Raw genomic sequence first — 10832 nt, 5'->3', positions numbered from 1 at the left:
CACTTGTTTGCTTACTCCAAGGCCACCTCAGCTCCTGGCAACCAGCACCCCCCGGCCAAGCCACAGAGGCACCATTCACCTGGGGAGCTTGTAGCCAGGGCTGCTGCAAGAAACAGCCACATAAGCCTTTGGAAGGCAGAGGTGAGAGGGTCTCGAGGGAGGGAGGGACAGAGGCCAGTGTTGTCCACAGCACCCCTGACCATCATTCAAGGCGCCCCAGGGTGCCACGGTACATTGGTAGAAAACCACTGGAAAACATTATCTTAAAATTTGCAGCAAAGAGTGACATTGCTTTGGGTACAAGTTGCCTTGCAACAATTTTGGAGCTAGCAGCATCACCAAGACCACTTTCCATACTGTTTTGGTACTGTAAATTTAATAAACCCCTGGGGATTCAAGTGCCATATTTAGTATTAGCGGTGCCTGTATTTCCTATTAGGGCCTAAATAGCTGTGACATGACGTATCTATTGTAAGATTTCCTGCTGGAAGAGTGTTTAAACTTCCCCCCTTCTTCAGTTTCCCTTGGTTCGCGAACGCCTTGAGATTTGAACGTTTTGGTTCCGGTTTGTGAATGTTCTTTGGAACCCGAATGTCTGACGCCACTTACACGACTTCCGATAGAGTGCAGGAAGCTCCTGCAGCCAATTGGAAGCCACACCTTGGTTTTCAAATGTTTTTGGAAATCAAACTTCGGACTTCCAAAACGGATTCCCTTTGATAACCAAGGTACGACTATATTCTAAATAAATAGTGGTTTTGGTCTCTCTAGGAAAGGAAAACTTCGCGCTATGGCTTTTTGAAAAAATGAATTGTTAGAGCACCTGCATTTTGTAAACTTCATCTTGAATGCTTTATTTGGTCTTGCTTTTAGTCACTCTGACTTTTCTACCCTATGCTGCTGTTACCAGCAAAGAGTGCTTTCAACTCCTGAGAGCATCTACTGCTTAAATATTGCAAACAGCAATGGAATGTAATACAGTAGTCAAACAACCTGCTGCAGAAAGGGAAAGGCTTATATCATGCCTACCTCTGCTTTAAACACTTCAGCTATTGGATTTTTAAAAGTGCACTGGAGCAGTTAATGACTATATAATTTGAAAAGGGCTGCATAAGAAGATTAGTTGTATGAGCAGGAACAATGTGCTCCTGGGGCTGAGCCGTTTAAGTATTCCCTAGCTCAGGCCTTTGCTGGTTCTCATCAGAAAAAGTTGAATGTGGAAGAGGAGAAGAGAACCAACAAAGGTTTAAGAGACTAGGAAGTATTTTGTAGAAAGGCATTAATTCTAATAAAGTGATCCTACAGGCTTGCTAAGAAGAAAAGCTGCAGGCAGATTCCAAAAGGCAGGGCTCGCATTGCTCAGCTTCAAAATTTTATTATGCTTATCAAATAATAATAATAAGCCAAGACCGGGCTCAGGGCAGCTGACACCAGGTATAAAAACAATTGATTGAAATACAACTTAAAAACAAGATTAAAATGCGACATTAAAACATCAAATGCAGCCTCATTTCAGTAGGAACTCAAATCAAAAACTTTTGGGGGGATGAAAATGTCAAGTCATCACCAAGGCCAACTATCCAGACTGGTCCTATGTGGGCCAGAAAAAAGCCAAGGAAGTCCCCAAATGGGAGTTCCATCACAGAAAGAGAAAGGAAAAAGGAAAGGGGGAGGGGATCAAGTTGATTCCAAGCCAAAGACCAGGTGGAACAACTGTCTTACAGGCCCTGCGGAAAGAAATCAGATCCAGCAGGGCGCTGGTCTCATGAGACAGAGCTTTCCACCAGGCCAGAGCCAGCGCTGAAAAGGCCCTGGCTCTGGCTGAGGCTAATCTGACTTCCTTAGGGCCCGGGACCACTCGGGTGTTAGTATTTATGGACCTTAAGGTCCTCCTTATAACTGTACAATGTCTTCCATAGTAGATTAAAGAGCATACTTCTGACAGGTGGTGAATGTGTGCATTTACCAATATGAACTATGCTACAATAATTAAAAAGCAATTAGACATTGTGGTCCTGGTAGACCACAAGCTTAACACGAGCCAACAGTGTGACGCAGAAACAAAAAAAAGCTAATGCTATTCTAGGCTGCATCAACAGAAGTCTAGTGTCCAGTTCAGGAGGAACAATAGTACCACTCGATTCTGCCTTGGTCAGACCACACATGGAATACTGTGTCCAACTCTGGGCACCACAATCTAGAAAAGGATGTTGACAAGCTGGAACATGTATAGAGGAGGGCAACCAAGATGATCAAGGGACTTGGAAACCAAGCCGTAGAGGAACGGTTGAAGGAGCTGGGTATGTTTAGCCTGGAAAAGTGGAGAATGAGAAGAGATGATAGCCATCTTCAAATATCACATTAAAGATGCAGAAAGGTTGTCTCCTGCTCTGGAGGTTAGGACTCAAACCAATGGCTTCAACTTACAAGAAAGGAGATTCCAACTAAACATCAATAAAAACTTTCTGACAATAAGAGCTGTTCAACAGTGGAATGGTCTCCCTCAAGAGATTTATAAGCAGATATTGGATAGCCATCTGTCATGGATACTTTAGTTGAGATTCCTACATGGCAGGGGGTTGGACTAGATGACCCTTGGGGTCCCTAGCAACTCTACAATTGTATTATAAAAACGATATACATATATAAAATCTGTTCAAAGCATACACATACTTAACAATAGAAACAGCACAACACCAGCCCTTTCATTAAAAGCAGTTTCCAAAAGCCTGCTGGAACAAGAAGGTATTTACCAGCTGGCGGAAGAACAACATGGAGGGAGCCAGTCCAGCTTCTCTAGGGAGGGGGTTCCAAAGTATAGGAGCAATCACTGAGAAGGCCCTTTCCAAAATTTTGGAACAAGAGGGAGATAAATTAAAATTGCAGAGCTTTGAAAAACTAAAAAAACAAAGTGTGAGATTGGCTTCATTATTATCAAATAATGGAGACATATAATTTGGATAAGAAAATTGGTTTCCAGGTGGAAAAATCAAAATTAGAAACAGAACTGTTAGATCCCAAAACTAAGATTTTGTCAAGAATGTATAACTTGCTGTTGAAATGGAACACTCAGGATGAAACGGTGAAATCTGCTATGATTAAATGGGCTCAAGATGTTGGACATAACATTATGTTGGCTGACTGGGAACAGTTATGGACCACAGGTATGAAGTTCACGGCATGTAATGCCTTAAGAGAGAATATTATGAAAATGATATACAGGTGGTACATGACACCAGTCAAGCTTGCAAAAATATATCATTTGTCTGATAATAAATGTTGGAAATGTAAAGAGACTGAAGGAACATTCTTTCACCTTTGGTGGACGTGCCCAAAGATTAAGGCTTTCTGGGAGATGATCTATAATGAAATGAAAAACCTTCCTGAAGAAACCAGAGGCCTTTCTCCTGGGCATGGTCGGCCAATTGGTGCCAAAGAAGGATAGAAATTTTTTTATGTATGCTACAACAGCAGCAAGGATACTTATTGCAAAGTATTGGAAGACACAAGATTTACCCACCTGGGAAGAATGGCAGATGAAGGTGATGGATTACATGGAACTGGCGGAAATGACTGGCAGAATCTGAGACCAGGGAGAAGAGTCGGTAGAAGAAGACTGGAAGAAATTTAAAGTCTATCTACAGAAACATTGTAAAATTAAGGAATGTTAGAAGGATGCTGGAATGAAGCTATGTGGTTTTAGCAGTAATGTTATGAAGGATTAAGTAAAAATGGATTGTTAACAGGTCAGAATGTAAAGTTACAATATATTAAGATAAATTAGTAAGATAAAAACAAAGAAGGAAAGGATTTGCTGAAACAACTAAGGAACTAGAATACAAAAAAGGGAGGTGTGAGGAGGTCAAGGAAACAAGCAAATGATAGATAAGATATGGAAAGATGGATTTGTTTTTAATTGTTTTTATTTTTTCTGTATTTTGTATTTTCTGTTTTTCTTTTTCTTTCTTTTTTATTCTTGTAACTTTTTGAAACACCAATAAATATTTTTTATATATATATATATATATATATATATATATATATATATATATATATATATATATAAAAAGAGAAGGCCCTTTCCAAGTTATAGGTCATATCCAGCACTTCGAATTGTGTCCAGAAACAGACAGGAAGCCAGTGGAGCTATCAAGGGAGTCATCTGCCCCCTATAACCAGCCCCAGTCAGCAGTCTGGCTGCAGCTCTTTGAGCCAGTCGAAGTTTCTAAGCACTTTTCAAAGGCAGACCCTCGTAGAGCACGTTGCAGTAATCCAAATGGGATATAACAAAGCTTAGTGTCATTGTGGCCAAATTAGGTACCTTGCAGATGGCCAGAACTCCCATTTGTATTGCAGTTTTCACTAATGGGGGGACACAACCTAATTCCACATCCTGTGGAATGTGCAGGGTTTCCAAGGCAGCTACTCAGTAGTACATCAGCACATCTTTCTCCATAAGAAAGATTCTCCAAAATAAAAATACAAAGAAAAATATTTCCATTTAGTAGGGGGGCTCTGGTACTCACGGGGCGTAGCCAACTTTGTGAAGATGGGAAGCATAATGTCCTCCAGCAACTGTTTCTGCTCCACAAAATCTTGCATAGTAGCCTCTTTTGTGTTTTCAAGCCAATCTGACTTGGCTTGACAGGCCTTCAGAGAAATATTCTGCACAGAGGGGGGAAAGTGAGTGTGTCATATAGGAAACTAGAAAAACTAACCAACCACTTGTAGCTAACCAGGCACTGGCATCTGCTGTACAGTGGTACCTCATGTTAAGAACTTAATTCATTCCGGAGGTCCATTCTTAACCTGAAACTGTTCTTAACCTGAGGTACCACTTTAGCTAATGGGGTCTCCCGCTGCCACCACAGCACGATTTCGGTTCTCATCCTGAAGCAAAGTTCTTAACCCGAGGTACTATTTCTGGGTTCGCGGAGTCTGTAACCTGAAGCATCTGTAACCTGAAGCATCTGTAACCCGAGGTACCACTGTACATGTTGCTTGCCTCTGCTTTACTTGCAAAGTTGTAAGTAAGGAAATATTACAAAAACACTCTAGGTCTCCAATGCTCTCTACAACAATGAAAACCGAAACCTGGGTATCACTGCTACTGGAACATCTCAAAACATGGTGGGCAGCACACAAAAACGCATATTTATGATCCATAATTGTTGTATTTAAATATTGTGCATTCTCCACTATACCTTATCTTCTTTATTAAGCCTTCCCTGAACTTTCTCAGGATCAGTGATTGTTGTCTGGATTTGGAAGATCAAGTTCCGTAAATTCTGCTTGGCTTCTAAAAAAAAAAAAGAGAGAGAGACAGAGAGATTAAAAGCCCTAGGTAAGTGTTTGTATTTCTGTACTAAAGCTATAGTCAAAGGTAACAATGGCCATTAACTAAGAACCAGTCAGCATCTAAATCCACACATTTTTATAAGGTACCTATAGGTTATCAATTGCCAGTCTCTTACCATAGTGCTCATATAATGTGAGACGCTGAGGTTTTTGACAATCAAGCAGTATATAAATACAGTGGTGCCCCGCAAGACGAATGCCTCACAAGACGAAAAACTCGCTAGACGAAAGGGTTTTCCGTTTTTCGAGGTGCTTCGCAAGACGAATTTCCCTATGGGCTTGCTTCGCAAGACGAAAACGTATTGTGGGTTTGCTTCCTTTTTCTTAAAGCCGTTAATACCCGGGGAATCCGCGCTCCGCAAGACGAAAAAATCGCAAGACGAAGCAACTCACGGAACGAATTAATTTTGTCTTGTGAGGCACCACTGTATGAATGAATGAATGAATGAATGAATGAACAAATGAATGAATAAATAATAAATATTACATAGTGTCAAAGTTTAGCACATTCCCTTTAGTAACAGAAAATTTAAGGGCACAACAGCATTCAAGATAAACATATATTTGTTTCATGGTTTTCATGCCAAAAAACAGTCCCTTTTTATAATCCCCCAACTGCCAGAGTCAAAAGTATAACCTGGCTATCTTGGCAGGTGATAATGATGCACAACAGGACAGCTATTCTTCCTTTCTCCTACGGACTTCCCTCTGAGTTGGAGCGGGTGACCTTTTCCACTGGGAGGGCCACATGCCCTCAGAGACAACCTCCTGTGAGCTGCATACCAATGAGACATGGCCAGAAGCAAAACTGGGGTGAAGCAACATATGCGACTTTTGCCTTTATACAACAGGCTACATTCGAGTCTTTTCAAATCTAGAGGTTTCCACATACTTATCTCTCCATCCTGGCAGGTAAGATGCAGTATCACAGTTCAATGCACTCAAGGGGTAAGTGGTGGATTAGGGCTATTGGTGGAAGTGATAATGCCGTTTACCTGCCTAGAGTAGGGCTGTTGGCAAGGGTGGTCTGGAGAGCGTTCCAAGAGCCAGAAAGGCAGACCTGGCCCGTGGCCCCGAGGTTCCCCATCCCAACTAGGTCTTCAGTTCAATCTGAAATGGGAACTGAATTCCCTTTTGTGAGTTGTGATGTTATTGTATCTCACCTATACAGTGGTACCTCGGGTTACATACGCTTCAGGTTACAGACTCCGCTAACCCAGAAATATTACCTCGGGTTAAGAACTGTTGTACGCATGGTGATAATTTGTCTAACTTTGCTGAACTCAAGGCGGCTTACTCCTGAGTAGGAACAACAGACTGGTGGGAGGCCCTGGTGCATTAAAAGTCAACGCCTGCTCAGCCGCTTGCCAGGGTTACCACAGCTCTAAATGCGCCTGAGAGCAGAGCAGGAAGGCGGGTCGGGCACAACCGAGCATGATGGTGGGGAGGCGGAGCCAGTTCAGAGGCGGCTGTCAGGTTTGGTTGCAATGGCAGATGGGCTTGATCAGTGACTTGAGTAGCGGTGGTGCAGGCTTTGGACGGAGCGGCAATTTCCCAGCACGAGCCCTCCCCTCCTCCCCCCCACCCCCCTGGGCAGCCCCGAGGGTGAAAATGGTGCCCTAGCAGCGCAGGGACCATGCTGGAAGCAGCCAGAAGTCTCCTGCAGTGCTGGAGTGCCAGTTTTACCTCCTAGCTATGGCCCTGCTCGGGGGGGGGGAGGACGACGATGCGCATGCCCACAGAGAGGGCTCTGAGTGCCCCCTCTGGCACGTGTGCCATAGGTTCGCCACCACTGCTCTAGAGTGTTCCCCAGCCCTGTGGAACAGATTTTCAGGGTGTGCAGAGATTGCCAAGGTGAAGGGAGGAAAGGAAGGAGAAGCTGCCTTGCTATGTTGGATCTCATTCAGGAGTAATAAGACTCATCCAAATGACTATGTAGTATCCCTTCAGCTTGCAATTGCATACATCCTCCAGAATTCATAAGTCGACTGTACTATTATATTATGTAAAGGTAAAAGGTAAAGGACCCCTGGATGGTTAAGTCCAGTCAAAGGTGACTATGGGGTGTGGCGCTCATCTTGCTTTTCAGGCCGAGGGAGCTGCTGTTTGTCCACAGACAGCTTTCTGGGTCATGTGGTTCAACAGAACACCATGATGAGTGCCAGAGTGCATGGAAACACCATTTCCCTTCCTGCCACAGCAATACCTATTTATCTACTTTCGAACTTCTAGGTTGGCGGAAGCTGGGACAGAGCAATGGGAGCTCACCCCATCACACACATTCAGACTGCCGACCTTCCAATCAGCAAGCCCAAGAGGCTCAGTGGTTTAGACCACAGCGCTACCCATGTCCCCCTGAATTATCTGACAAATATAAAGTAAGCTTTTGAAAATTCCCAGTTTTATAAACTCTCCATACTTTGCACTGAGAAAAGTGCTACTGAGAAAAATCTTGCAATCATAATGACATCATAGAAGCTTTCATATGTAAAGATCAGGATCCCCCTTTATGACATCACAGAACCCTTCCCCAGCTGATGGGTTGATTATATTGCCTGCATTCAAATCTCTCCAGTGCTCAGGCTCAGAGCTTGGTCATGATGGAAAGATTTATTTGATTTATTTAAATCTTTTTTAGACAATGAATATGAACTGAAACAGGTATTTGCTAAGATTCCTACACAGGGAACATCAATTAGCAGAAGACATTTCTTGCTGAAAATTTCACAGAATGTTTTCTCAAGGTCCTTGTCAGGTTTCCCTCCTTTGGACAGTCTTATTGTTTCAAGATGTTATTGGCTTTTGTGAACGACCAGCTTGGACGAGAGTAGCTTGGGAAATGACTCTACAGGATCTGGAACTACTGGCGACTAAACAGCAATCTAACTGTTTTCGTGATTCGATGTGTCAAGTATGCCATTGTTTTACTGGCTTAGGACTATCCAAAGAGTCTCTAGAAGTTGTGTATGCTGGTTGTAAAGCAGCATTCCTCATAGTGAGTGGTTTAGTTGTGCACTACCTGTTCATCAAACTGAAACTGAAATTGACACTGGTGAAACCCACAATGGTAAGATATTCTCAACTAGCACATTGTCTGGCTCCCTAGCTTTAATTTCTGACCTTTAACTCAGATTCCAATTGAATAGAAAAATATATGTAAAAAAACAAACCATGAGTCTTAATGCTGATCCCAGTCAGAAGTACTTTCTAAGTAACACGTGTCGGGACAAGGTGAGCACAGCCACACTATAAATGTACTGGTTTTATTTAACATCAATTTCCTCCACAGCATCCTGGGAGTTGTAGTTTGAGCTGACAAATCTGTTAGAGATCCTTAGCACTCTCAGAACTGTGATTTCGCTAATTCTTTGCAAGGACAAAACCATGTATAGTCTGGTGTGTAGATATGCCCAATGTGTACTTTGTACACAAAAATTTTGAACAACTGAACCACCTGGGACTCTAACTACAGTGAACTGGCTAAATATGTGCCTAATTTATACATTTACCTACTTATACCTACCTATATGGTAAAGAATCAAGTGGTCTCGCTATCTAATAAGCTCAGCTTTCACAGAACAGCAGATAGAAGACCAATGATCATACAGTGGTACCTCGGGTTACATACGCTTCAGGTTACATACGCTTCAGGTTACAGACTTCGCTAACCCAGAAATATTACTTCAGGTTAGGAACTTTGCTTCAGGATGAGAACAGAAATCGTGCTCCGGCGGTGTGGCGGCAGCGGGAGGCCCCATTAGCTAAAGTGGTGCTTCAGGTTAAGAACAGTTTCAGGTTAAGAGCGGACCTCCGGAACGAATTAAGTATGTAACCAGAGGTACCACTGTACTACCATAAAGCCAAAGGAAGGAGTAGCAGATGTTGTTTTTTATGCCACAGGGTCGAATCCAGGACAGCAATCTAAGACCAGGAGTACAGGGATTTCAGACATCAAATTCCTCTTAAAAGGCATAATAGCAGGGTCAGTGAAAGAGATGGCAACACTATTTAACTTGTAAATTGCTTTCGATGCAAAGTATTACTCCCTGTTTTTTCATTTTTCTCAGCCCTGTAGGACAATTGTCCAAGCACCTGCATTTCCAGTTGCTGCCAAAGTGAATGATGAACACACCCACAACATGGACAAAATGCTCTACAGGCTGGTGGCCAACACCTCCAAGATGATGAAATACATGAAGCATGTTGCACACCGTTACAAGAAAGAAGTCAAATATCGCAAATTAAGGAAAAAGAGCAAAGCAGATGAATTTGATGAAGACGAACAGTTCTTCCCAATTTGTCCCCACAACCACAGCTCCAGTGGAGACACATAATGCATGAAACCTAAAACCCAGGTTCTTCCCTGCTATGTTCAGCTCATCTTTTCATAATCTTTCCAATCATACTCTTAAGTCAACAGGGTAGCACAATAAATGACAAAAATCTCAACATGCTTGATCAACCTTTTTGAGAAGAATTTAATGAAGAATCTTGTGGATGATTGAGGTGAAAGAGGCCCAAATGGAAGGCTATTAAACATTTATTTAAAAAAAAAATCTAGCCAAAAATTAAAGCCTGTATCTGATATGCTGTGATTCTTCCATTTGACCCTGCTGTATTAAGCTACTTCAATTTTGCACAGTTAGGATAAACAATGCTACATTTGTCTGTCAGAAGATCCCTTTTTCACTGGTAACAAAAATACTATGTTAGCGATTAAATACCAGCCCACCTCAATATATTTCATAGCTAGCCTTACTGCTAAGGTAGCATTTCTATGGCAGCAGCAAACAAAAAGGATTTCCCTTCCATTGCTATCCTGATATAGCCTCTGCTCAGGAATGATGGGCAAAAAGGGTCATAATGCATGAAACCTAAAAAGCAGGCAAACAGGCAGGTGACTCCAAGGAAAGTAGAGGGTGGACAAGAGATGCAACAGCAGAGGCTCAAGTTTACGTGAGCTTGAACACACCTGACAGAACAGTGTAAGACATCAGGGCATGAAAAAATCCCTCAGCAACCAAGCAAAACCTGGTCTGATATATTTGGTTTCCTCTTCAACGTCCCTCCCTTTCCTTGGAACAGCTGTGCCTGCCACCCATTGCATGGTCAGTCAGCAATAACACTTTTTGCAGCCCTTGTTGAGGAACATCTCTTCCCTTTAGTAACAGAAAATTTGAGGGTACAACAGCATTCAAGATAAACATATATTTGTTTCATGGTTTTCATGCCAAAAAACAGTCCCTTTTTATAATCCCCCAACTGCCAGAGTCAAAAGTATAACCTGGCTATCTTGGCAGGTGATAATGATGCACAACAGGACAGCTATTCTTCCTTTCTCCTACGGACTTCCCTCTGAGTTGGAGCGGGTGACCTTTTCCACTGGGAGGGCCACATGCCCTCAGAGACAACCTCCTGTGAGCTGCATACCAATGAGACATGGCCAGAAGCAAAACTGGGGTGAAGCAACATAT

General features: G+C 42.6%; 2 protein-coding genes across 5 annotated transcripts in view; one reads left to right on the top strand and one right to left on the bottom strand.

Moving 5' to 3' along the window:
- The window catches only part of LOC307218821 (ankyrin repeat domain-containing protein 45-like), a 31726-nt gene that overhangs the window by 6743 nt on the left and 14151 nt on the right, over window positions 1–10832 (bottom strand). For all 4 annotated transcript variants that reach the window (XM_079981715.1, XM_079981716.1, XM_079981717.1 and 1 more), the window contains exons 4-5: window positions 5205–5299; window positions 4527–4665 (exon numbers count right to left, since the gene is read on the bottom strand). In XM_079981715.1, coding sequence (XP_079837841.1) covers window positions 4527–4665; window positions 5205–5299 — 234 coding nt within the window. The remainder of the gene's footprint in view (window positions 1–4526; window positions 4666–5204; window positions 5300–10832) is intronic.
- Window positions 7913–9807, top strand: TEX50 (testis expressed 50). The gene is made up of 2 exons (XM_079981776.1): window positions 7913–8425; window positions 9426–9807. Exons 1-2 carry the CDS (start codon window positions 8090–8092, stop codon window positions 9690–9692), a joined length of 603 nt encoding a protein of 200 aa, XP_079837902.1. The 5' UTR covers window positions 7913–8089; the 3' UTR covers window positions 9693–9807.

This window comes from Podarcis cretensis (genome assembly GCF_951804945.1).
Source record: "Podarcis cretensis genome assembly, chromosome: 6".
NCBI classification, from domain to species: Eukaryota; Metazoa; Chordata; class Lepidosauria; order Squamata; family Lacertidae; genus Podarcis; species Podarcis cretensis.
The sequence above is the reverse complement of the archived record's forward strand: the minus strand, read 5'-3'. Positions and strand labels throughout refer to the sequence as shown.